Raw genomic sequence first — 27,561 nt, 5'->3', positions numbered from 1 at the left:
TATTCATAGTTCTCATGTCTGCCAGATGGTGTGGAGCAAATTATTCTAGAACTCAGACCATGTGAATTTTAAGCAGATGAATATAGCAGTCTGTGAAGCACTTTGCCTTCTTTTATCACTGACTGTGGTGCTGGCCTGTTTGATCATACTCCACAACAAACAAATATCATTAATCAGTGTTCTCCTTTTTATTTTTTTTTCCTCCCTTGGCTGCTTTTTCCTTTCTGTTCACTTATGGAGAATTTCTTTGGAAATTCTTGTTTTTAGAGGGAGATAAATTTTTCAATCTGCTTGGTGCTTTTATTTAAATTTAGCTTTAAGGAACAGTGCTGGCCTGATAAAACTGATCAAGAATGCAGTTCCTATATAAATGAAACTTGGCCTGGACATCTCTGATGTAAGTTATCCACTGGTACTCCTTAGTAATTTACATCTCTAGAGTTGAAAGGGTAATGTGATTTAAAATCCATGTACTTTACATTACTAGAACTCTTACTGAAACTGCCATTGAAGATTCTGAATTATGCAATTCAAATATAGTTATTTCACCACAAATGTCAGCTACGCCAGCCAAGCAATAATTCGATGATGTTGCTTAATTTACTTTGCCATGACTGAACTGATCTTGAAACACTCCTGACTTTTTGTTTTATTTTTAGTTCACGGAGTCATAAAATTATTGGTCAGAAGGGACCTTTGGAGATCATCTGGTCTAGCCTCCTGAGTGACTTGGGACTCTTGCCAGTGCTAGATTAGGTTAGCTGTGGCTTTATCTGTGTAAGTCTTGAAAAGCCCCGAGGATGGACATTTCACTGTCTCCCTGGGGAAATAATGCCATGAACCTGCTCCAGTGCTGTAGTGTCCTCCTAGCCAAGACCAAACCTCCCTAACTGAGATCCTTGTTATACTATCTGTTAATACGGAGGAGAGTTTTGCTTCATCCCCTTTGTGACTCCCCTTCAAGAGTTGTAGGTTGCTAATAGATTACTTCTTAGCTCTTCCCTGGCAGAGTGAACAAGCCCACCTCCCTCATTCCTAATGGCTGACCACTCCTCCTTGATGCCACAACTGTCTTAGTGACACTCAGATGGATCCTCTCCACTTTGTCCACTTCCCTTTCAAAGCAGGACACAGACTGCAGGTATACCCTGGGCAGTGTACTTCACTGACAGTGTCTGAATGAACCACTTTTCACTTTTCACACCTGGCTTATGAAAACTGGTACTATTTAATATTGTTAGCTAATGAATTCCTGCAGTAGTTTTCTTACATTAGGACTTTGAAACATAAAAACTTTCATTCTTAGACAACTATTGTGGAATGCATAACTTTTAGTACTGTGTTGATTTTGCTTCTTGACTGTACTGGGGCTTCTTACACTTTCAGAAATATCATTCTTGTAGGAAGTTTATCTGGTAGCATGAATATATTTTCCATAATTCTCCTCCAAGCTAAGAAAAGAATGTAACAAAGTCAATTTGCAGGCCAAGGCACTACCAGTTGAGCATATTTCAAATAAATATCGAGCAAATATTTGTCTGTTTTTGTTTTCCATAATAACTTCTTTAATGGGGATGGGAAAAAGCTGAAGGTTTGGGTAATTTTTTTGTGGAAAGGGTAGTTCAATGTTGGTTGCAAGACCTAAATTTAATTCTGTGGCAATTTTTAAAACATATTTCTCTCACTGAAGACTAATCCAGAAATACAGAATGCATGCTGTGAGAGAGCCTTAATCTCAAAGGTACAAAACCAGTGTAATAACTGATAAAGAAACCCCTACTTATATCCTCTTCATAATTAAAAGTACTGGTAATATTCCAGCACAGACCTGGTTTATGGAGTTGCTGACAACAGCAGCAGCTTTATTTGAATTGAGATGAAAGCTGATAGAAGAAATAAAAAATACAGGGCAGCAGCTCATTGCGACACACCACACTGAGAAATGGGCAGGAAGGAAGAAGCCCCAAGAGCAGCATTGCTGCAGACTGGGATCTATCATCACGGGCATCTCCAAAGAAAATATGATGAAACTCAGAAAGCTGCATTCACTGAACAACAGCAAGGCCAGAGTTAAGGCTAATGCTTTCTGATCTTGCCTCAGTTTAGGGTAATTAGATTTAAGTGGCATTTAAGACTAGGAATCTTTCTTTTCCTGTTTCATCTTTCTTTCTTATTCTCACTTGCCTCAATGACAAAGTCAGAGCTGCATTCCACGCAGCATCTGGGCTCATCTCCTGGGAGATCTGTGGTATTGTACCTAGAACATATGGCTGCTCTGCTCTTTCCCTGACCAAAGTTTCATCTGCAACCTTCTTTCTAAATTTGTTCTGTATTCTTCTTTTCCCCCCAATGAAATATTAACTCTGCTCCTCCCTCCTTTGTCATTTAGAGTTGGTAGCTTGCAAATTACTTGTAATTAAATATAGGTTTGTGGGTGTACCTACACAGCCTGTGTGAGCCTGCACATGTGCACAGCAGAGAAGAGGACTGCTGAGGATAGGCACAACCACCAGCCATATGATTTTAGAACACTAGGATAACAGAGGAACAGTGGAAAAGAAATGGGTCTGAGGTCTGCAATTTCATACCAGTATGCTGGTGAAGACACACAAGCTTCCACATTAAATGCTTGATGGGGAGCTTTAAGCCAAAAAAAAAGGTGATAGTTTTCCTTTTCCTTAGGTGATTTGTCTTTCAGTCTTACTCCCTGTGACTCTTTGTCTTCACTTTAAATCTTTATCCCTATATCTTTATGTGAGAAGAGGCTTTGTTCAGAAGGCTGGACTTTTCTTCTTTTTCCTGTTTCTGCTTCCCTTTCTCTTGTCCCTGTCAACTCTTATGTTCTTCTCTCTCTTTGCCACTACTGTTTTTTCCTTTGGCATTCTCATCTTTTATACACTCAGCTCTTTCTCCTGTCCCCTGGGGGAACACAATGTTGGAACTGAGATAGACCTAGAGAAGTAGTGTGTGTCCAGGGAGCATCCAGATGATAGCCATGAGCAGAACTGGATGATTTTGTGAATGCAAGTGTGCATAGGACAAACTACAACTTCCTGCTGAAATAAATTAGGATTTTGCATACTAACCCTATGAAATAGCACAATTTTTGGATCAAGTCAGCAGAAGTTTTTGAGAGCAGTGATACCAATCTCAGTCTTAACTACGGTGGAATTAGCACAGGAATGTGATTTGCTTTTAAGATATGACAAAGCAGATTATGAACATGTCTCAGCTATTTCTTAGTATTAGCTACTGAGAATATTTTAATTCAAAAGTATTAATCACCATGGCATTAAACCAGGGTGACATTTACTCTCAATCACAAGAGACAGTAAATGCTGTGGTTACAAATAGAGCTACACCAGACCACCTGCAGAACCCATACTGGTTGTTGTGCAGTGGTATTCATAAATTACAAAGCAGCAGACCTCTCCTGGATCCATCCTGGGTATCAGAAGACATTATTACCATCATCTTCGTAGCAATGTCTCTCTGCTGGACTGTTAATACTTTCCTGCTCCCATAATCTTCCAAGAAAGCAATTTATCTAAGTGTTCCCTAAGTAATTTCTGTCCAGATTAGAAAGGTTAACTTACACCAATGCAAAAATCAGATCCTTGTTAATGCAGTTTATTTGACAACAGTAAATCGAAAAGCTTATAAAAACTACACCTATGAGAGAACTTTAGAGTTAAAGGATGTGTAGGAGGGATATTAGAGCTTTCTTCTGTATGAATATCTATCAATGGACAGTCTTGTTCTTGTTTTGTTTAAGGGGTTTTTTGAGTGTCCACATAGATACACTGTTAAAAAGATGAGTACATATAGTCTCATTTGTTTTTAAATCCTCTAAAAGGTCCACAGTGTTTTACCTATGTCTTGGAGGATTTGCAATGTTTTTTCCTACTTTACTGTTCCCAGATCAACATGCTTCACTGTAGGATACTGCATGCTTTTCATAGAATATGAACGCTTTTTAGAGGATATTTGTACTGAAGATTCAGTCCTTACCCCATCACTCTCCCACACAAGGTGCTAAGCAGCACTGCCTTCTTTTAAAGGAAATTAAATTCTCTAGGATTCTGCTGCATAAATTTGCTTCCATTTATTAATTAGTTTCCACTGGAATCTATGAAAAATTAAGCTAATGTCAAATATCTGACTATTTCTGCAAAAAATGCTGAGTAAGTGGAGCTAATCTGATTCATGGAAATGTATCCAAATCAATCAAGATATCACTTTAATGTAGGATCAGTCATGTGGGATGTAAAAATGCATATTAAAAAACTGCTTCTACAAAAAAATTGTAAATACAATTCTTTGGTCCTGATTCTCCAAAGACATATTCAAGTACTGAACTTTATTCACTATGAGCAGTGTCAGACTGCAGACTGCTATGTCATGGACTTTTTCAGGTGATCTGGGATTTGACAGTGTCCTGTCTCCAGTTGCTTTTCTGTGTCCCCATGCTACTCCATCTGTTGTTCTTGTTGAGAAACCAAACAGGCTAAGAAACACTCTTTATGTTGTTGTTGCTAGGTTGTTTTTTTTAGCCATGTCTGTTTCACAGCCTGATGCATTGCATGATTATCCAAACATCATCAGGAAGGTCAGGGACTGCTTAGGTCATGCTACAGCACAATCTTGAAAAGCCTCATTTACTCAGGGAACTACTTGCTGCATGTTAAATATAACACAAGAATGGTCTCTGTGTTAGATATTGCATGTACCGTTGCATAGACAAAAGGTACTTTAAAGAAAATGTTTACGTTGCAGAAGAAATCACTTCTTTACCTGTGATACCTCCCTTCTGATTACAGAAGGATTACAGTAATAGTAAAGTGCTGCTATCATAGTGAAATTTCACATTCATATAGTACATTAAAATACTATACATGATGCTATATGAGACTATACACAACAGAGTGGTATTACACATTCACAGAATGCAAAACCAAGTTTGAGTCAGCATTGCTTTATCTTGGCCATGTTGTCTGAATAACATCCAAGAAGCACAGATGAGTCCCAGCCATTCTCTTTTCTGGAGGAATCTCCTACAATATGGAAATGTTCACTGATGATAAAAATGGGACCCAAGAAAATGAAGTCTAGAAGCAAGGTGCTGCCTTCAGAAAAATTATCTGCTTTGCAGTCCAGGCCCAAATTGTCTGAGCAAGACTTTGGCAACAGCATGTACCCCACCATCCTCTTTCCCGGTACCTTCCAGATCTGGGCAGGAAGCAGCACCTACATAATAAATCCAACCTGCATATGCGTAGATCAGCTGTCCTGTGTGCCTATGGCAGGCCCAGTTAAAAGACAAGAAAGAGGCCATACATATAGCTCACCTTTGCAAAGGCAGAATATATAGAAGACAAGGTCACCACTACTCTAATTACAAAAATTAGCCTAAGGGCACATAAGACAATTCTTGTTTCAACTTAGATATGACTGTTATAATTTTAATAAATGCTGCAGGTATAGCATTCTCTATTTTTTCAGCTGAGAGACCAAGTTGCTCTATCTACAAAGATCACTCACCAGACCATTGTGTTGGTTCTTTCATGTTTACAAGAAGAAGCTCTAGCAGCACCTTCTGCTTTACCTTTGGGAACAGTCTTGCTCATTAGAGAAGACATCATTACTTTCACAGGGCAATAGTTTATTAATCCCCACGTTCCTCCCAAAACCTCAGTGTCTTCTTTCAGCTTCTTTAGGAGACTTACACTGGTTTTCAGATGATACTAAGGTTGTTACTCCCAGATGGGAGCTGCAGTAGAAAAATGATGCACACTAATAAAATAACCTTGCTTCTGCAAGGTTGAGGGTTAATGATAAGAAGCTGTAAAGAGGAAGGTTACACAACTGCAGAAGTTTAAGTGTGCTTTCAGTGTTTTCATCCACTGCTGAGGATTTTTCTGCAAGGGGACTTTTAATACAGCTGGAAGAAAAAGACTTCATCACATGGGGAAAGAATAAATAAGGCCATTTGTAAAAAATTGCACCCAGCTGGCTTAAGGTATGACTGTTAATATTTAGGGTTTGTTATAGACCAGTTCCAGGATATGGTGGATTTTTAGTGTGCATAATTTTCTATGGCTATTATTTTGTAATTTAGTCTGGAACTAATTTTGAAAATAAAGATTAGTATATTACCACTTGAGATGTTAGTAGCCCATGAGGTACAGGCTATTAGATCACCTGTCTCACTGCTCATTAGCTTTTTTGTAATCTTAGCTTGTTGAAACTGTGAATGCTGTATATAGACAGCAGAAACTAAGCATACAAATTTCCTAACAATTTAGCACATACTCGGTTAACAGGTACACTGGTAGTTCCAGCATGGCTAATCTTAGGGATGAATATGAATGTTTTACAGATTGTATTAAAGATATAGCTTTTTTAAAAATAGTCTTAAGGAGCTAATGCAATAGTGAATAAGAAAGAGATCATTCCCCTCAACGCAAAAAGAATGAAAAATTCATACAAATGTCATTTTCCCTTCTGCTGATGTGAAAAATTTGTAAAGAAAATTCAAGAAAGAATCAGACCTTTGCGAAAGAAGTGCCAACTGAAAAACTTACATTGGCTCTTCTTTTAATATTCTAGCACAAGATCAAACAGCATGCTTGAAATTGTGATCTTCTCTGGCTTTAAATAGTTCATTGTGAAATAGCTACCACTTCCTAAAAAACATATTTAGGGAGCTTCTCAAAAGATTTCAGACTTGGCATAGAAAGCAGTTAGATTTTAAGGAATTTAGAAGATAAACTGCCTTTACATGCAACATACTAGCTTTTGGTTTCAGATGTTTCTGAATGCAGAAGGCATTAAACAATGCCACTTTAACCATGAAGTCCTGGAAGTTATGAGAACAATGCGTGAATTCTGTGTAACTCATGTAAATTAGACATATAATTTAATTTACTTGGAGGTGATGGTTTGCTTTTACACTATCTCTTTGATTTCTATTCAAAGCACATAATGAATACCTGCTCTTGCATGGTTTCTCTGAGGGGATTAAAGGTGATCATAAGGCTTAACAGGTGACTGAGGGGCTCAGAATAGCAGCTGGTTGTCTACAATATGTTTCCTTCTACAGAATGGGGTTTGGTTTGAAAAGTTACTTTTTACTCTGGTTAATGTTCTAGTAGATACAAAAGCAGCAATCTTTGTCTTCTCTCTCATCCTCTCTCTCTTTTTCTTCTTTATGAAACTTTACTGAAGTTATTCAGACCTCTCTGACCTGCAGATTCAGCCACAGTGGTGTGTTCTATATTGGATAACATTTATTAACCATTCACAAAATTCAGATGTGTGGCAGTATGGCTGATAAAGTTTGCTGTCATGGCAATAGCGCTGTTGCCATGCTGTCTTCCTACAGCATCCTTCCCAGAGCAATTCAAAGGCCTGATTTATATATACTTGAAGTGCTGCAAAGTTTAGCTTCTGTAATTGCAGAGAAGCTGCCTCTTTTCTTCACTGCAGAAATTGAGATCAGTTCATGTATTCATCTTCATATTTTTAATTTGAATGATGTGGAAGTCTGACTTTTTAAACATGCTCTGATTGTAGGTTCTTGTCTCAAGGATTCTTTCCTTGATGATATGACAGAACATGAGAATAATATCCATTTATTCACATGGTCTTGGTGGGGGAGGATCTAATGAGAACTTGTCTGTGATAAACGTGCATTTAAGAGTCCTGGATAATTTTCTAAGGGTATTACCCATTTTTATATACATACACACAATTTTTAAATAGTGATTGCAATTATAATTATTGTAAGTATTTTAATATTTTAATTCATTTGCAGGAAATTTTTCATATAATGTTTTGTATATTTATTAAAAAATAGAAGTTACACTTGTTTTTAGAAAGGAAGCTATTAAAAAAAGAAAGTGGCAGCACAAGTGTGTCCATGGCATCGGGAGCATATACAAGCTGTAGGTTAGGGTCTTCTGCAAGCCAGCCAGCCATAAAAGAAATACATAGTACACAGGTTTTAGGGCTCTAGCACACAACTTTTAGAAGATTTAACCTTTCTTAGCTAACACTCTGCCCAGTGTTATGGCTTCCATTGCAACAGAGGTTTGTGGTTTCACTTCACTATCCCCCATTTCAGCTTAAGCCAGTGAAGAAGGTGAGTTTTGACAAAGAAGCTAGACTGGATAGATCTCATGTACTTTACAGACTCAGTAATCTCTAGAAAGGGGTGAAGCAATTAGCCTCAGGCAATAGTAACTTAAACTGTCTCACTATGACACTAGACTTCTCTGTCAGAAACCTCACACCACCCAGGTGAGGGTTCCAGGGTCTCTGAATTACAGCTTGTCTGAGACTCAGGCTTATTCTTTAAGAGAGAAGGCAACGCACAATCAGGAAAAAAACCAGACACGATGTTATTTCCCTAAGCCATTGTTTCAGTTTTAAGCGTTAATGCTCCTTTCAACCCAAATAGCATAATAAATATGTCAAACGTAAAGAAATATTCACTGGGAGTTGGCTAAGAGGATTTTGATACCAGTGATTTTAAAATTAGGGTAAGAAATAGAGAGTAGAAGCCTAGATAGTCAAGTGGAAGCTCATACAGATGTGTCCTGTTTCAGTGACCTAAGATTTTTACTTTTAGCAATGCATATAAAAGGCCTTGGGAGGGGGGGAATAAAAACCTCTTTTTTAACAAATGCCTTTGAGAAGGCAGAAAATATGCTTAAATGTGCCCTATTTTACATATTCCTTTCATCCTTTTGGCTTTTTACGTAATGCTTATCGCTCTGCCATTATGCCAATTTGTGCTTACTCGTCTTTTTTTCTTGTCTCGTCTTATATTTAGGCTGTGATCCTGCAAACATACCTACCTACATACTTAGTTTTGCTACTCCTTCCGTGTTAATCCCTTTGAAGTTTAAAAGGATTATTTGCATTAGCAAAATAAGGCATGTGTGTGCTTTCAGGAGGAAGTTCTTATGTTGTAAACCCTTTGGGGCGGGACTAGATCAGTTATTATGCAGTCCGATAGCTCAAAGCACGGTTGGATGGAAGATGAGTTCAAAAGTTTGTGAAGTTAACAATTGCTAACAGAGTGAACTGGTTTGTGGGATATGCCTGGGGCAGAGCACATGAGCAGTTGTTCACGCCAACTAGTACAGTCTTCTTCCTCTCTTTTCTGCATTGGTTGCTGAACTGTAGCCTCAGATTTCATATCAGCTGAGATACCTGCTTTTTTCTTACCTCCTAAAGCAGAAAAGTCCCTGATATTTGCCATAGGGTAATCTAGACAAGACCTAGATCTAATCTAGATTTATGCTGTGGATTTATGGGGAGGAGAAATAAAGATCTGAGACAGAGCTGCAGAGTTCTCCACGCTCCTATTGTTGCACCCTGCAGCCTTCTCAGAACCTACCAGTACTAGCTTTTCATCCCAACTAATGCATGTAATACTTTTATATTCTTACCATTCTTCCCACTTTCCAGAGAGACCTAGGCCCTATTTTTTCCCTCCTAAATTATTTCATTAAACACTTGCTTTTGTTTAAGATAGACATAATTTAAAACTCACTTGGAAAGATGTGCAGAAACTCTTCCCTTAGCTGCATTCAGCCAATGCAGGTCTGTGTACACAACCATAGCATAACATGTAAGCTTGATATCTGGGATAGAGAGAATTACTCTGTAGTGTTTATCCTCTGGAAACCGCCCACAAAGATATTCCAGTAGCTTTTGTAGTATAATTTAAAAATTACTTCCGGCTTCACAGGAAAAGTTCAAACTCCAGTTTCCAGGAATATTTATTTTGGTTGATAACTCTAAACAGAAAACTCTTATTTTTATTACACTATCATCTAGAACTCCAGTAGAGCTCTGTGTGTAATTTTGTTATATTATCTAAAACTAGGGACGGAAATGTTCTTCTATTAAAGAAATTAACCTATGGATTTATCTACATTAAATATTTTAATAGCTATATTAAAGTAATCCCAGCAAATCTTTGGAATGTGAATCTATGAACAAAGCCCCACTTGCTGAGCTGGCTGTACTTGTGGAACAGATCCCTGCTGCTAGGTGGTATTTCCTGACTCCTTTCATGTGTGTCAGCCGAGCCATTTATGTGAATGTGCCCTTGCTCCAGCGGTCAGGAACCAGGAGCGAGTGCTCATTCCAGTAGCAAAAGTTGCAATCTCGAGCAGGACTGTGAACAGGGACAGGGAGAAAACATTGGCTGCACCTCAGGTGCTGTGTGAGGTGCTGGAGTGTGATCAAAGGTCTAGAAAACACGTCTTATGAGGAAGGGCTCAGGAGCTGGGCTGTTCTGGGGGAGAAGGGAAGGCTCAGGGGACCCTCATGGCTCCCTGCAGGGCCCTGACAGGAGGCTGTGGCCAGGTGGGTCTCGCCTCTTCTGCTGTGCCTGCAGCGACTGGCCAGAGGAAATCGGCTCAAGCTGAGACAAGGGAGATTCAGATTAAGTATTATAAAAACATCTTTCTGTGTTGGGGTGCTCAGGCACTTGAGTAAGTTGCCCAGGGAGGTGGTGGGGTCACCATTCCCGGAGGTGCTCAGGAGGTGTTTGGATCTGGCACCGGGTGATGTGATTTAGCGGTGACAGTGGCAGTGCTGTGCGGACGGCTGCCCTGGGCGGTCCGAAGGGTCTCTCCACCCCGGCTCCTGTGACCCCCGGCTCCCGTGACCCCCGGCTCCCGTGACCCCCGGCCCCTGTGACCCCCGGCCCCTGTGACCCCCGGCTCCCGTGACCCCCGGCCCCCGTGACCCCCGGCTCCCGTGACCCCCGGCCCCTGTGACCCCCGGCTCCCGTGACCCCCGGCTCCCGTGACCCCCGGCCCCTGTGACCCCCGGCTCCCGTGACCCCCGGCCCCTGTGACCCCCGGCCCCTGTGACCCCCGGCTCCTGTCCGGCTTTCCCCGCAGCCCCGGCCGCTCGCTGGCGCCGCCGGGAGCGCGCGGGGGGCGGGGCCCGGGGGAGGCCTCGCCCAACGGGCCCGCGCGCCAGCGCCTCGCGCGCTCCCGGCGCTTCCTTCCGGCCGCCATTTTGTCGGCCGAGCCTCGCCGCGCCGCCGCTCGGGGAGGGAGCGGAGAGCGCCCGCCCGCCCGCCGCACCCGGATCGACCGACCGCCCGACCGCCAGGCAGAGCGAGCCACCCGCCATCGCCATGTCCAAGCGCCACCGCCTCGATCTGGGCGACGATTACAGCTCCAGCAAGAAGCGCACCACCGACGGGTGAGGGGAGGCGCGGCCCGCGGCGGGGCGGGCGGGGGGACCGCGGCGCCTCCCGCGCCATCCACGGCCCATCCCCGGTTCCGGCCGCCCCTCCGGGCCCGGAGCTCCCCGGGGCGCGGCGGGGCCGCCGTGCGGGGCGGGGAGAGGCCGCAGCGACGCCGCGTCGGCCGAGCAGGCCCCGGAGCCTCCCCGGAGCGGCGGGCCCGGCTCGGTGTGGCGGCCCCGGCGGGCGGGCCCCTCGGGGGGCGGATGGCGGCGGGGGCGGGCGGCCCCCCGGGGGGCGGATGGCGGCGGGGGCGGGCGGGACGGCCCCGTGCGGCGCCCCGGGGGGGAAGGGAGGAAGGCCCGGCCCGGGTAAGCGGGCTGGGCTGGGCTGGGCCCCCGCGGCGGGGGTGGCGCGCTGCTGGGCCCGCGCCCCCGCACCGCGCTTTGTTTGCAGTTCCTCGCCTTTATATTTGTATTTACCTTTCCCACCCCTTCTCTACACTTCCTTTGTATTTGTTTACTTATTCTCTGGCTTGAAAGGTCTGACAGACATGGGCCTAGAGGTGAGCACGAGGTTTGTGCGGCCCTCGTTATTGGCGCCTGCACTGTGGGAGCGGCGTTCCTTTGTTAACGTCTTTCTCCCAGCCACCCTCGGTGATGTGCTTGGCTTGACGTAAGAACCCGTGGTGAGGGGGGTTTTGAGATAGGGGGTAAGGACTGTTTATTTTTTTCTTTAGTTTTGCGAAGGTTGACATTTTAGGGCTGTACTGCACACGCTTCAGCATATTTTTGTTGAGGTTAATGTAATTGCAGGAACACAGACAATGTACTGGTGCTCTCCTAAAATTCAGCGTTGCTTTAGAGCTTTCTGTAAGTAATATTTTTCTCCTCTAATTGGACAGGAGATGGGGAGAGGAGGGGAAGGCAAGGGGCTCTTTAAATTTCTGAAGCCTCAAGGAGTACAAAGAAATGCAGTGTTTATCTAGTCTGGCCTTCTTTATATGGAGCACAGGAGGCTTCCGTGAATTAAACAATTACTAAAGTCCATCTGCATTGTTTTGGACTGTTTATCTCAGAAAAATCCTTCAGTTTGTTCTCAAAGGTTACAATAACTCTAAGTCTAATGTGGCAGTTACTATTCACTGATAAACAGTCTTTGCAAGACTTCCCTTTTTTAAGGTAAGCTTATACAGTTTTTTGCCCCTAGAGTTTGATGCATTTTTCTCAGCTAAACAAAATAAACATTTTTTATTCAATTCTTATTCCTGTCTGTAGGATCATTATAGTCACATTGTTTAAAATATTTTGAACTGTTTGTCTCAGTTAATGCGTTTTTGTAGGATTCCCCAGAGATCAGAATAGTTCCTACGAGTCTACAGAAAAGTTGTACGTATGCAGCTTTTCTGTATGTAGTGGTTTGTGAAATTATCAAGTAGTTATGTCAGAACTGGGCGTTATTTAACGTGGTACGACTGTTACAGCTGGTTGTAAAGATAATTGCAGGTCAGTATTTCCTTGTTTGTATGTTGATGGGTTTTATTGTGGCTTTGTCATTGTTTTTACTGATCGCGTAATGTCATTCTGAACCCTTAGTCTTACCATTCTGTATGTACTGCCATGAGTTCCCACTAGTGTTAAATTAGAGGACATTGACCTTTATGGCACCTAAAAGCTGTGGCAGTGCTGCTCTTGTGCTCCTTCTTTGTGCCCTCCTTTGCTGGTAAACGCATTAAATGGTGTAGGACTGAGAAGAACGCACTATAATCACAGTTACTGAACATGATTTTTTCTTAGATGACCTGAAATCTTAATTTGTGTAGCACAAGTCGTGCTAATGTTGCGTGGTTGGTTTATTTTAGGGTAGTTTGGTTTTGCAGCTTATGCAAGGCCGTAAGGAAGATGTGTGGTGTCTTGTTAAAAGCGTGTCTGTGCCTGTTTTCCTCTGTGCTGAGAGTGCATGTCTGCAATTTAGGTGGTTTTGGAGCTGGATTAGGCTGGATGAGCTCCTTGCATAGTTACCACTTCACATTCAGAACAGTAGTGTGTCTTGCATCCAAACTGGACTACCTGACAAAATATGGAAGTTACTTCAAGTGAATGTGTATTTTTTAGTTCCTCTTTAATGGAGGCCTTTGTTGGTGTGGGTGGCTCTGCAGGGCAGCAGTGCCACATGGGCTCTACTTGGCCAACAGGTTTGTAGTTGTTGGTGTAACCTTAAACATCTGCATGACATCTGTTTCTTCCAGACTTGAAATAATGTCTGTGAAGTAAAAAATATTTTGGAAAAATAGAAATTGTATGGAAGGTTTTTGGTTACCGTGTTTCTGTGAATTACAAACATACTATTTTAAAATATATTAATTTCTTTTCAAATATGTTTGAGTTGTGTAACATCAGAGATAGTAATCTAATGGGATGTATCCTTCAGGCTAATTGTATTTGATTGATTTCTGTATAGAGCAGAATTTCTTCAGCTGCATTGCCTTTTTTGCATCAACTGTTGCTGTATTTGGTAATGGGGAAAAATAATGATCTGTTAGATGGGCTCAAACTTTCACTGTGATGATCAGTGAAACTGATCAGGACCTTGAGTCCTTTGTTTCTGTTTTTATTTTTATATGTTTTTTTTACCCCACAAAGCACTCTTATTTAATGATTGCTATAGTGCTTCTTCAGTGTTCATATATATGATATGTGTGTGAATGTAAGGAAGTGAAAGCAAATAGCAGACCAGACTCTTTAGCTTAAAAGCAGAGCAAAAAATCCCAACCCCCGTCTGATCGTGGGGGCTGTTATGGGTTTCAGGCACAAGACAAATGCGATTAAATTATTATTTTACTGTTAATTTTTGTGTTTGAGTTCTGTTTTCTCTGTGCAATAATGAAAAATCAATTAAAAATGTGACTGTAAGTGAAGAACTGCCAAGCCACATTTTGTAAAAGTTAAGGAAATGAATATGGCAGCATAACTGTCATTCTTTTTTGCTTATTGACCAAGGGAGTGTGTGTCTGCTAAGCTTCAGTGATAGTGGGAGACTGGTAGACAGTTTTAGGGAAAGAAAGTGCTGCTTTGTAATTGTAAGTGTTAGTAACTTTGAAGGCATGTTGTAAGTTGTGTCGTTTCTAGGGTAGGATCTAGTTGCCCCCTGCTTCTCTTCTGCTTTTTGAAAACAAAAAAAGGCTCAACTCTTTTTATTAAAATGTAAATAATTTTTAACTTTTGAAATGTACATAGAGCTTGATTGATTTCCTTTCTGTTTGTACAATTAAAAAGCTGTAAGAGTTCAGTGAAGAAACTGAGACGTGGGAGATTAATGACACTTCCCATGATAGATTATATTTGTTGTCCATTTAATTCACTTTTTATTCATGAGGTTGTATTTTTAAGACCACACAAGTAGCTACCAACACAGAAAAAAAGTGCTACAAGGAAGCATTTAGGAGGCCAGGCCAGAGATAGTGATCCAAGTTAAAATTAAAGCCGGTGGGAAGGCTGGTTCTTCACCAGGCTGGTGAAATGCTGGTACTGAGGCATGGGAAGGGCGGGCAGCACTGGGGATCAGTTCACTGTAGTGCCGGGGCTGCTGATGGGGCTGAAGGGTATGAGTTGATGGTCTGTGGTGCAGAAGCTGCTGACATGATACTGTTTATGGTTGTGGAATAGATGTTGTTGGTTTAACGGGATGCCAGTGAGGGATACACACCTACACAAAAGAATGCACAAAACCCCAAACCAAACCTGCACATGAGTAATGTGACTGACTTTACCTTTAGTGAAGTGTATTATTGCATTTTACCCTGACTGTACCATTCTTGAATTGCCTTTGTAGCTTTATTTCTTTTTCCTGCCAGTGCTGTTACTGTCTGACCATGCACTTGTATGTCCTGGTACCTGCAGCTGTTTAGAAGGTGAAGAGCTCATCAGCCAAGTCCAAAGCTTTGTTGCTGCCTGATAAATGCTGTTAGGCTCTTACACCTTTCTGAGTAATGGAACCTGGTTCTTAGGGGTAACTTCCATTGGCTTCTGCCATATCTGTCTGGCATTTTACAGAAGAAGGGATTTCTAGCTTGTACAATATTTGACTGTACTAGAAGTAATGTTAAAGTATCTCAGATTCAAACAAACGCCCTGGAAACGGTCTTAATTTTTAAATTACTCAAGAGTCCAAATCTTTAGGAAAATTTGTATACAACTGAGTTAAGTAAGTGAGAGTAAACAGTATGTTTTGTAATCCTTTATTTTCAGTGAGTATGTTAAAAGAAGTCATGTTAAAAAAAATCTTAATATGACCTCTGTTGTCATCATATGTTGAAGTACTGCGGGCAGGGAAAAGAGGCTGCATACGTTACATTCATTTATACAAGAAGAATAGTGGTGGTTGTTTCCAAAGCACAGCACATTTTGAATTAAAATGTATAGAATCAGTACTAATTAAATTACAGGTTGGAATTTGGTATTATTTCAGTAGTTACATTTGAATACCAAATGCATGTTTAAACAAGCTGTGGAGAGGAGTGTTGGCAGGAGTTTTCTGTGGACATGGTCTCTAGACATCCTGAGTGTTGGTGAAGATGGAGGCGAGATTTTTTTTTTTTGCCTAATATTCCTAGAAATTTTTGTGTGTGCTTACTTTAAAGCTGGTGTTGACTTAGTTTGTTGTTTTGCCTTTTTGATGGGATTTCAATTAATGCACAAATAGAGACAAAGCTGAGGATATCCTCAGTTTTGCAGGTAAAGATACCACTTAGAGTTTTAACTTGATCTAGTTTAAAATAAGGTGGATTGTTTTTGTAAAGCAGGGCTTGTTTCAAAGTCCTGAATTGAGAGTTTTTATTAAATGTGTGCAGCTGTAGTTTCTGGGTCAAACAAAGGATTCTTTTGTGAGTGTGTTTGTAGGAAGATTGTGAGTGAAGATTTGTGAATGGGATTATGTGCAAGAACAAGTACATGGACTTGCAGAATCTGAAAAAGACTGAGGTCAGAGTTTGAGAATACTGTTTTTCTTTTGCATATGCAGTGAGTTTTTCTACTTAGTATTTGGAACAAATGCAAATACATAAATGCTGTTTAAGTGTGTGGTAGAAGGTAGTACTGGAGAAGATACTGCACAGCTTGGCAGTGTTAACAGTTGAGCTCCATGATTGTAAGGGTCATTTCCAACCTTAATTATTCTAATCCTGTGACTGTAGCGGCTGATTTTAACTTCCAGACTCAGAAATCTGTATATCAAAGTTGATGGGGTCAGAATTGTAAGACTTGGAAAAATAAAAACAACAAAAAACCAAACATAGTAATTGTGGAAGGATAAAATCAGACTCTTTCTGTGGCTCACTTAATATCTTGAGATTTTTTTTTTGGATAAGTATAATTCCTTTTGTAGGTAGGCAGAAAGGCTATTTAGTGTTCTCTTATTTTTCTGCAGCAGCAAGTAGGGATGGGGAGAACTGTGAGACATCTACACTGCACAGCTGATTATAATCATTAGATGAAGAGAGTTAAAACGTTCATCTCTCCATGTGACAGCTTTATTCAGTCTTGCCTGTAATGAGAGGAACTGCTGTAGTGTTTAGGAACAATGAGTGTAGCTCTGAATATCTAATGGTATGAATCATAGGTACTCTTGTTATTCCTTGGTGCTTATCCTTCCAGGGAGTTGCCTGCAAGCCTTTAAAGATTTCGTTGGTATCCACTTGACACTGGGCCCCTTTCAGGTTTGTGTTGTGTTAAAATTTAAACATTTAAATATTGAAGTGTCTCATTTTCTGCTGTGTCTCTTGACTCCTTTTAGGAAGGATCGGGACCGGGACAGGGACCGAGATGACCGTTCCAAAGATCGTGACCGGGATCGCGACAGAGACAGAGACCGTGACAGAGAACGGGACAAGGAAAAGGATCTGCGACCCACGTCTAACTCCACGTATTATGCAGCTGCTGGGTTACCAGCTATCAAACCAGCAATGATTCCACACAGTATTAACCCTTTCACCAATCTACCACATACCCCACGATATTATGATATCCTGAAAAAAAGGCTACAGCTTCCTGTCTGGGAATATAAAGAAAGATTTACAGATATTTTGGTTAGGCATCAGTCATTTGTGCTGGTTGGAGAGACTGGGTCTGGTAAAACAACACAGGTGAGTCCTTATCTGTATGATACTACATTTGTTTTAAGGTTGTGGCTGTTGCTAGGTGTGTGTGAGAAGTTAATTGTGTAAGAATACTTCACAAACTGTGAGCAAGACTGATTTGATGAATGTTATATTTGCTTAATGAGTGCAAAAGGTGAGGAGAATCTTACAGCATTTTCCACTTCAGTACTGGTTCCAGGCTCCTGGTTCCACTGGGCTTTATAATTGGTGGGTTTCTGGTAGAGGAAGATGAGCTTGTGACAGAAGTGTACTAACCCACAACTGAAGTGGTGGTTCCAAATAATTTATTTAGCTGTCTCTGTAGATGCCAGCTACGAAGTATGAACTTGTTAATGTTTTATGAAACTTACTGCTACAGATAAAAGGAATTGAAATGTCAGATATGATTCTGACATCTGATTAGCTTTTGGTCTTTTGGTGGTATTCAAACTTGAGAGGTAGAGTCTTGTGTTTCTTTGGTGTTGAAACTTCTCAGAGGTTGTAGAGCTTTTTAGTGCTGCAGTTAAAAATCCCTTGGTTTTTTGGTAGACTGATGGCTTTAAAAGTCTTCCTCAGCACCAAAAGTAGTGGTAACAGATGTGCAGTGTCTTAAGAGTTACGAAAATTTTGAGGAACAGTAAACAGAATATCTAAGATACAAGGAACACCTGGGTATTAATAGTAGGACAACTTGTTCAAAACTGTCCTCTAGTGTGCTGTTTAAAGTCTGTGTTGAAAAGTAATGTTAAAAAGTTTTTTGTTCTGTAATCTGATAAAATCCTTTTATCTAAGCAGAAAATAAAAACAGAAGAATATTTTAGTCTTTGTAAAATGGATTGTAGCTGACTTTTAAGTCTTACAGGCAGTAAATTTTTGGTCATACAATTGTGGATGTTGAGAAAATGTGAATGACATAGTATATTGGAAATCTTTTCTAGCTATGCTTGAAATATCTAAAGTTACAGGACCTTGCTGCACGTTCTAGGAACCAGTGTTATGTTAGTCGGCAGTGTTATGACATTGTCTGTATTTTTTTTAAACTGTATAAGCCAAGACCAGGGCTGTATAGAATTCTTCAGAAAGGTTTGATTATGTAATTATTGAAAGATGCAGCATCCTGTATTATGTTATAAAATGGTACTTACCTATATGGAAACAAGATTACTTGTGTAATCTGAAAATTTGAAGATCTAAGGGTTGTGTCAGTGGCATTGCTCAGGCATAAAACTTTTCCTGAGTTATCTCACTACTTTAACCCTTGTTTTCTGAAAAAATTTAAGTAATTTAACACGTCTTTCCTAAAAATGGGATTTAAGCTACCAGAAGCACATAGGCTGTCTTGGAACTTTCCCTGCATCTTCTGAATTTGCTGTGTGAAGTTGCAGATACATTTTTAAACAATTGACAGTGTCTCTGTCGGGACATATCACTGAAAATTGTCTTGCTGCCACTTAATGAGAACTTACTTTGCATATGTCACATTGTTTTTGTGGTCAGTTGCTGTCTTAAAATCTGTTGGGGAATGATTGTTTTTGTTCTTAAATTCATTAATCAGCAAAATGAATACTTTTCTGCAGCTAAGAAGTCCTTTAATGCTCAAACTACAGATGTACATAAGCTATTAATGTCAACTTTAAACAAATAAAAGCATGCAACATTTGAGAAATACTATTTCCAGAGTTAATGTCTTCTCTTTCATTGTGATAGTAGAAGACTATACAGTAATTAATAATCTTTTTGATACTGAGTTGCTGTCTTTCAAGTCCCTTCCCTGATTATTATTTGCACATCTCCTATTTGGACGGATTGAGAGAGTTGAGATTATTCAGCCTGGGGAAGGCTCTGGGGAGGCCTCGTTGTGGCATTTCAGTAACTAAAAAGGACTTCTAAAAACGTGGAGAATGACTTTTCACATGGGCAGATAGTGAAAGGACAAGGAGAAAGTACTTTTGAAGTGAAAGAGGGGAGATTTAGATTAGGTGTTAGGAAATTTTTTGCTATGTGAGTGATAAAATGCTAGAACAGGTTCTCGGAGAGGTTGTGAGTGCCTCATCCCGGCAAATGTTCAAGACCAGGTTGGATGGGGCTTGTAGCAGTCTGGTCTGGTGGGTGGCATCCCTGGGAGGATGGTTGAAACTAGAAGATCTTTAGGAGCCCTTCCGCCTGAAACCATTTTGTAATTCTGTGATTATGTGCGTATTTTCCCATTAGTCTTGTAAGGCACTCAGGATTGGAAACGCTTGGCTCAGACAATGGAAAAAAAAAAACCAGAAGAAACTTTTCTTACTTGTTTCACATAGACTTAAACACCAAAGTACTGAAGAAGTATGTTGGAAGCCAAGACATAATTTTCAGTTCTTTAGTGTTTGCAGTGGCTTGATTTATAATTTAAACTTAACCTTTGAAGTTAACTGGTTTTCTAAATGTGCTGGAAACAGGCTCAGTGCTGGAATGGGTGTGCCAGATTTCTCTGAGGAAGGGGTAATTACTTACTGTAATTGCAATGTTCACTCTCTTTTAAATCTGGGATCATAATGTGGTTCTGGTATAATAATTTCACTTTGTTTGGTAAAGAGAACAGTAGAGTGGCATCTCCTTTGCATAGTGATGTAACATAGGTTATGCCACTTCTTTAGCAGGACTTCTTGGCCAAGTCCAGAAGCACGGTGATGCAGAGTATAACTTAATCCTTGTCCTTTGCAGTGTGCAGGAGAACTGATACAGGTTCTCAAGTAACGAAAATTCAGAGAATTCTACCCTGTAACTTAACTGAGGAAGTTTACAATAAGTTGGAGAGACTCAAAAAAGCCAAAAAGGGTAGAGCTCTTCTGTCTCTTGCTATGCATTCCTTAAAATGGTGAAGTTCCTTTGACTTTGAAGTAATCTTTACCAACCCTCAGTCCATTTATCCTTGATCTTAGAGGCTACCGTATGTGAGTCACTGCCTCCTCGTGTTTATGGAAGTTATATTTGAAAATCTCTCTTAATTGAGAAAGTCCTTGAGATTAAATGATGCTAAGTAAAGCTGTTCCTCCTGCTTTTGATATTGATAAACGCAATCCCATTTTTTTTAGGGAAAGTCAGGGGTTTTGATGATGGTATAGGGTTTTTTCTGGTAGTGGAAATAACTTAAGCTAGGTTTCATAAGAACCAAATGATAAGAAATGTTCAGTATATTCCCCGACATGACTGAAGTAAAAAAATGCAGTATGGCACAGTCCTTTTCCCAGTATTTGTGTGCCTTTAAAAGCAGGACAGGAAAAGCCTTCGGGTGGTTGTCTATATCAGCTTAGCACAGGGAAGTCTGTGGAGCCCTTTTCTTTCGTTTGACACCAGTGCTGAAGGTTTTGCTCTTTACTGGAAATGCACTTTTGAAATGGTTTTATTTCATGCAGCAGTGGCCTGACAGACCTGGGGGTTCAAAATTTATTTCAGGACTTGTTCTGTTTAAGGTCAAAAAGCTTCACCTAATACACTTATATATACTTAGTTGAGCTGTTACGAGTGACTTGGGAAGCAGGGGAGCCATGGCTGTTACAGGATAGGGTTTCATGTTGCTGCTGTTAGTGTTTAAGAACTGATGTTAGTTCTAGTTTTGAATAGAATTTTCAGAAATTGAGGTCTTCAACAGCAGACTAGTAGTCTCCTGTCATATTTTGATTCAGTTTACTTTATTGTTCTTATATTTATAGTGGAAGTATATTCTTCATTTAAAAAATGCTTTAGACTACACTCAGCTGCTTCTGATTGTTTTACTGTTTACTTGTGTCAATTTTGCTGTGAAAATATAATAATGAAGAACCAACATTTTCCTGGTTTAAATTATACTGTTTTCTCTCTTATTGGTACAATGTATAAAGGATATGCTTTATTTTCCTCTTTGTGCTTTTAAGAATGCTTGGAAAGGAATTACTAAGAACGAGTGGGTTTTTTTGGTCTGTAATTAGTCCTGGAGATGTCTCCTCATGAAGTGTCACTGAGAACATGTTGAGAGTAATCTATCTCCATCAGACTGTTACTGACCTTAGGAGTTCTGAATAAAACTGATTTTAGATGATTCTTACTGTTTCCAGATTCCTAATAGGAGCAGAAAACTACTGACTGGCAAATAAAACAAGTGCTAACACAGGAAGGAAAACATAGGGGTTTTATATTTGGCTGATGAAATTTCTGAAGAACAGTAATAAACATAATGAACATAATTATCTGTTCATTTTATTTGTTGCACTTCTTGGCTAAGACAATTCTTCAGTAATAAAGTAATTATTTTTGCTTAAACATATTAATAATCTTTACTTTTTCAAAGCACAAAGTACATTTTGTTTACTGTAAAACTTTAACTGTGCTACTAATTTCAAATTTTGAGTGTGTTAGCTTTAATTCTGGTTGCTCTGGAGCATGTTGGCTGCTGCCAAGCACCTGTACCAGGGCTAAAATGTACTGTGAACCTATGTATTTCCTTGATAACTTCAAAGATAGTTATGTGTATACTAAAAGAGTGTGCTTTATTTAGTGGCGTTGGATTCAACTAGCTAGTCTGTCTTCTCTCCTGCTTTGGATAGTATTGTGTGTGCACTTGACATCTCTGTGGAATTCTGACTAACTTTAGATTCAGTACAAAGGTTACAAATTCTGTGTGAGCATTTGAAATGTGTTCATCCCTGCATTCTATTCCTGCCAGATCCCTCAGTGGTGTGTGGACTACATGCGCTCGTTGCCGGGCCCCAAGAGGGGCGTGGCGTGCACCCAGCCCCGGCGCGTGGCTGCCATGAGCGTGGCCCAGCGCGTGGCCGACGAGATGGACGTCATGCTGGGCCAGGAGGTCGGCTACTCCATTCGCTTTGAAGATTGCAGCAGCGCAAAAACCATTCTGAAGTAAGTATGGCAGCTGTCAGGTAAAGGTATAACAGAGTGCTTGGAGGTGGGGGAATCACAGGGGGATGAAGGGTATGAGCAAAGTTATGACAGGAGTAATAGGGGAGTGGCTCTGTGGATTGGTGCTTTGTGTCTGGGTGGGGAAGAGACACTGGAGCTGTAGCATGAGCTGAGAGAAACCTGAGGTGTGAGGCGTGAATAGAGTTGAAAATTATTCATTCCTCTTAAAGAAGTCACTGCACCCTATAGAAATTAATTCTAATGATCTATAAAGAAGATCTGAATAATAAGTATTTTATTATTAAAGTGCTGTTCATAATAAAGCCCTTCAACAGTTTTTCTTAGTTGTGCATTCAGCTGATGTTTTATGTGTGGTGTCTTCTACTCGGGGTACTTCTGGTGAAGTTCGGTAGCTTATTCCAGTAAAGAGAACTTCCCAAAGATGCAAAACTGGCTCTGGGACACATAATCAGGAGTGTTTTTTACTTGTCAGCTGCTATAGATCCCTTTGCTGCCAGGAACCAGGTGCATTTAATACGGGATTTGAAAATTGCATTCATAATGCTCAGTTAAAAACACCATAGAGTGGTTCAAGGATTCATACTTTTCTGTCAAAAGATGTCGTCTGTTTAGTTGTACAAGTAGTTGAAGGGCTGGGCATAAAGTTAATATGGAAAAAGAAATGTAACAGTAACAGAAAAGCATGAAGTGAACAGATGATCTGCAGACAGAGGAGAGCAATTGCAGAAGCCATATATCTTGGATTTTAGAGGGTGTTTCCCCCCTTTTTTTGTGTCCCTTGAGCTTAGGCAAGAAGTCTACAAACTATTGTAAATGTTACTAAACCTTGTTTCCTCCTGTCCCCTGTCGTTGTCCCCCCCTTTTTTTTTGTTTTTTTGAGCTTTCCCCCTATAATCCCAGATTCTACTTACACTCTATTTCTATTTGAAAACTTAAAATAGGCTTGTTACAGTGTTGGAAGTAGTTTGCTGGTGTTCCTACTTGTAAAAAGTTGATTAAAAGCTTAGTTCAAGTTCAGCATAGTGAATGTGGAAGAGAATTCTGCATCAGACCTAATAAACAGGATGTGTGTTGGAATTGTCTGTCGTTCAGGTACATGACTGATGGTATGTTACTTCGTGAAGCAATGAATGATCCTTTGCTGGAGCGCTATGGGGTTATAATTCTTGATGAGGCTCATGAGAGAACACTGGCTACAGATATCTTGATGGGAGTTTTGAAGGAAGTTGTAAGACAAAGATCTGATTTGAAGGTCAGTAATGATGAAATCTAACAGCATCTCTGTTCTAGTTGTGGTCCTACTGGATAAACTGTCCGCGTGTTTACCATTACCTGATTTTTATAATTGTTTTTTTTGATCTGTGATACTGTATATTGGAAGGCTAACCCTAAGAAATTCTGAACCTGTTTTGTATTGAGGGAGCTCCTAGAAAAAGTTTAATTGTAGCTTTACTTCATGTACTGGACTTGAAACTTTTTTGAACCTTTATAACAAGAGTGCTGTATTCAGGTAATAAAAGCATTCTTATATCACAGTCAGCAATTTACTTTCTTAAAATTAATTGCATGCATAACGTGTCACAAATTCTTCTAAACGCTGATTAACTTTTTGTCCTCCAAATCTACAGGTTATAGTTATGAGTGCTACTTTGGATGCTGGCAAGTTTCAGATCTATTTTGATAACTGTCCTCTTCTAACTATCCCGGGTCGCACCCATCCTGTGGAGATTTTCTATACTCCAGAACCCGAAAGGGACTACCTTGAGGCTGCCATTCGAACAGTGATACAAATTCACATGTGTGAAGAGGAAGAAGGAGATCTCTTACTCTTTCTTACTGGACAAGAGGTACTTTCTTCTGTTTTCTATTCATTGTTCTGTACAGAAACTGCCTTAAGTGGTGACTTGTGTAGACTAAAGCACTTAGTTTCCTTTCCTAGTTAATTATTTGGGTGACCTGAGGTTTACCTGCCATACGTTTTAGGTCCTTCAACATTGTACGTGTCTGTAATGTAAATGCTGTGCAAGGCCTTTTTAAAATGAAAATTCTAATCAGCTCAAGTACTTCAAAAACAGAAACCCAAATAATGGATCCTAGGTTTGTACTGATGGTAACTCTAAATATCTGGGTACCTGACAGTGTCCTGGGTTTTTATTGAAAAGATAGTTTTGTGCAGTTCTGTACATGTATTGTAGAGCTTAACTGAAGAATGACCATTTGGTTCTGCTACTTAGCTATCCATAGTAGGTTTAATAAGAATGTTCAGGTTTTGGTTTTTTATTAATAACTTTGAGTATTAGACTATAAACTTTATGTACCATAAATTCAGGGAGTTAGGTCTCAGAAATAAACTCTGCCCTGCAAAAGAGGATTGTATACAAGCACTTAAGCTAAACTACATCAAGAAATGAGGATTTTCTGGAAATTTTAAACACTTTACTTGAAATAAACTGGCGTGGTTTTTTACTCTTGGTCTTTCCTTGAAGCTCTTTTGAATGTCCATACTGGTAAACTGAGATGGAGAAGACATTAAAAACCCTTAGGGATTTTGAACGTTTGCTGGACTCAGTCAACCGAAATATGTTTTTACTAGGAGAAGTGCAGCTAACAAAAACGTTCTTCAACCCATTCTGCTCCTCAAAAAATATCTTTTAAGGGATGTGAAACAATTTAGTGTCTTTCTTCTAAGCATACACAACCTTAACTGCCGAGGGGAGAGAGTGGTATAAGTAACTAGTGATGCTGAAGGCACTCAGGCTTCTTGATTAGACTCACCCCTCATAAAGAAGTGTTGACTCTTAGGTGAATTTTAAGACATTTGATTTAAGTGTCTTCTGGCAGGTCATCTCCCTTAAAAAACCAAAACAATGACTGTCATTATAAAAGCAAATACTCTGATTTTTACATCTGTCCTTCAGTTGGAGTATTGCTGTAAGTTAAAGTACAGGTAGGAAGAAATACTTCCAGTGATAGTGGCTTTGAAACCTACCTGCTTGGTTTGTTTGAAGTTGTAGTTCAGACTAGTTGGGTACTTAAATGTGTGAATTAATGGAACAGCTGTTGCAAAAGGGTGAAAATTGGTGGCAAGAGAAAGGAACACTGCTGTCCTGCTGTTTCAGCAGATTTTATTTTTTTAGCAAGATGCTGAATCAGGCATCAACATTGCACAAAGCACAAATATGTGGCCTTCTGATTGATGAATTATGTGCTAGCTATATCAGGTGCTATGTATTACTCTAAGTAACCTGTTAAAACAATCACTGCAGAGCAGGGGATTAGTGTCTTCCTTTGGCAAATGGCTCTAGACTCCAGACCTACCAGTGCTACAGATGTACTCTGTTCTTTTGTATGAACAGGTTCTTTGATTTTCACTGGGTTGAGTTGCAGGACATAATGTATTATAAGCAAATTCTAGGTAAAATTGCACACAATACATGCTTGTAAATGTATTCATTTAGTTAAGTATAAAAGCATCTAACACTCTATTACTGGATCACTTTAAAACATGCCTTGGTAAGCCTTGGATGCCTAAGAGCATCCTCTGCTCTGGAGTGTAGAGTTCTCCAGTCCATGTGTCACTTACGGTACTACCCAGGGGCACTGGAGTTGACTGCCCTGGAGCTAGTCTTCGTTTGGGTGGTTAGCATGAAATTCAAGTCTGGTTTAGCTTCTTTAGAGAAGCTTGAAAGTACTTTAACCCTTTTGATTAATGACATTTTGGGGTCTCTGTTGAGCATCATAATAGAGTCTTTGTGTCACAGTTCAATCTAAAATGGTGTGACCTGTACTTTGAAGAATGGGAAAGTGTGCTCTAGGTACCACTACCACTATGTGCTTCAGGTTCATTAGGCTTAGTAGTTAGGCTGAAATTGATGTGTGCTAGGCAGAAATGCTTTTGTAGTTCTTTTGGCTTCTTTAAAACACTGTAAGATTATTTGGGGTTTTTTTGTGAGAAAGGTACATGTACAAAGCTAAATGAAATTATGGAAAGGGAACATGCTTTAGCTGAAATGGTGCAAATGTGACTGGTTCAGTGTTTTAAGAGGCTAAAAATGAGATGTAATTGCAGTGGTCTGTGGTAGAATGGGGTTCCTTATTGGCTAATCTCTTCTTACCCTAATAAATTTGAAGTAATTTCATATGGGAATTAAGATGGATAGTAGTTAGTTAGTACAGACTACTTAAGGCATAGAGAAGATTATGGAACTTGGAGATAGCAAGGAAGATTGTGTTGTCATGCTCAGAAAATTAAAAGAAGCTTAAATGTGTTTGGAAACTAAAAGAATCTTACATTAGCCTGCTACTAGATCATTATAAAATTGTTGTTAATGGTGCAGAAATGTGTTCAGTAAAATTTTCCTACCTGAATCCTGAAAGGAGCAAAAGTATATGATTACATTGTATGAACTGCTTTTAAGTCCATGAATAACAAAAGAGGATGTTTAAAATCAAAATCTACTAGGAATGAACATTTCAAAACAGGACTTGTCCTACAGGCTTTGGAAGAAGGAAAAACTCACTTGTTGCTTTTTTAAAACAAAACAACCCCCTGTATCAAGAAAATTTCAGATCATAGAAATAATGTTCATGTTTAATGCCAGTGTTCAAAGAAGGTGTAACCTGGTGTATTGGTTTTGCATGGCCAAGCTTTGGTAGAAGGGTGGCTTCTTTGAGAAGCTGCTAGAGGCTTCATCCATATCCAGCAGAGTTAATCCCTGGCAGCTCCAAAGGTGGGTGTGCCATTGGTCAAGGCTGAGCCAGTGGTGGTAGTGGCTCTGTGATAACATATTTAAGAAGAGAAAAAACAAATTATTGAGCAGCTGTAATTGCAGCCAGAGAAGAGCAGGGTGAGAACGTGTCTGCAGACACCAAGGTCAAGGCAGAAAGGGGGAGAGGGGAGGTGTTCCAGGAACCATAGCTGGATTCCCCTGGAGCTGGTGGTGCAGCCCCTGGTGAAGCAGCTGTGCCCCTGCAGCCCATGGAGGACACTGGTGCTGGAGTAGGTGGATGCCTGACAGGAGGCTGTGACCGTGTTGAGGGCCCGGAGCCCCTCTGGAGCAGTCTGTCCTTCAAGGACTGCACCCTGTGGAGGAGTGACCCTTGCTGCAGCAGCTTGTAGGAATCTGTTGCTCATGAGGTGGACTCAGGTCAGAGAACTGGAGAACTGTCTGCTGTGTGGGGCATCTCATGCTGGGGCAGGAGGACTCCTCTTCCTGAGGAGCAAGGGAAATAATTTGTAATGAGCTGACCTAACCCAAATTCCAGGTCTCCCTGTGCTGTTGGGGTAGGAGGTAGAGCTGGGAAGGAGGGAGGG

General features: G+C 40.4%; 1 protein-coding gene across 1 annotated transcript in view; it reads left to right on the top strand.

The window, feature by feature from the left end:
* The first annotated feature begins 11,099 nt into the window (after positions 1–11,099).
* DHX15 (DEAH-box helicase 15) overlaps positions 11,100–27,561 on the top strand; it is a 44,560-nt gene continuing 28,098 nt past the window's right edge. The window contains exons 1-5 of the mRNA XM_083860746.1: positions 11,100–11,235; positions 17,009–17,357; positions 22,033–22,226; positions 23,340–23,499; positions 23,876–24,094. Of these exons, the coding sequence (XP_083716872.1) occupies positions 11,168–11,235; positions 17,009–17,357; positions 22,033–22,226; positions 23,340–23,499; positions 23,876–24,094 (990 nt within the window). The 5' untranslated portion in view covers positions 11,100–11,167. The remainder of the gene's footprint in view (positions 11,236–17,008; positions 17,358–22,032; positions 22,227–23,339; positions 23,500–23,875; positions 24,095–27,561) is intronic.

Source organism: Zosterops lateralis (assembly GCF_965231275.1).
Source record: "Zosterops lateralis genome assembly, chromosome: 5".
Lineage (NCBI taxonomy): Eukaryota > Metazoa > Chordata > Aves > Passeriformes > Zosteropidae > Zosterops > Zosterops lateralis.
The sequence above is the reverse complement of the archived record's forward strand: the minus strand, read 5'-3'. Positions and strand labels throughout refer to the sequence as shown.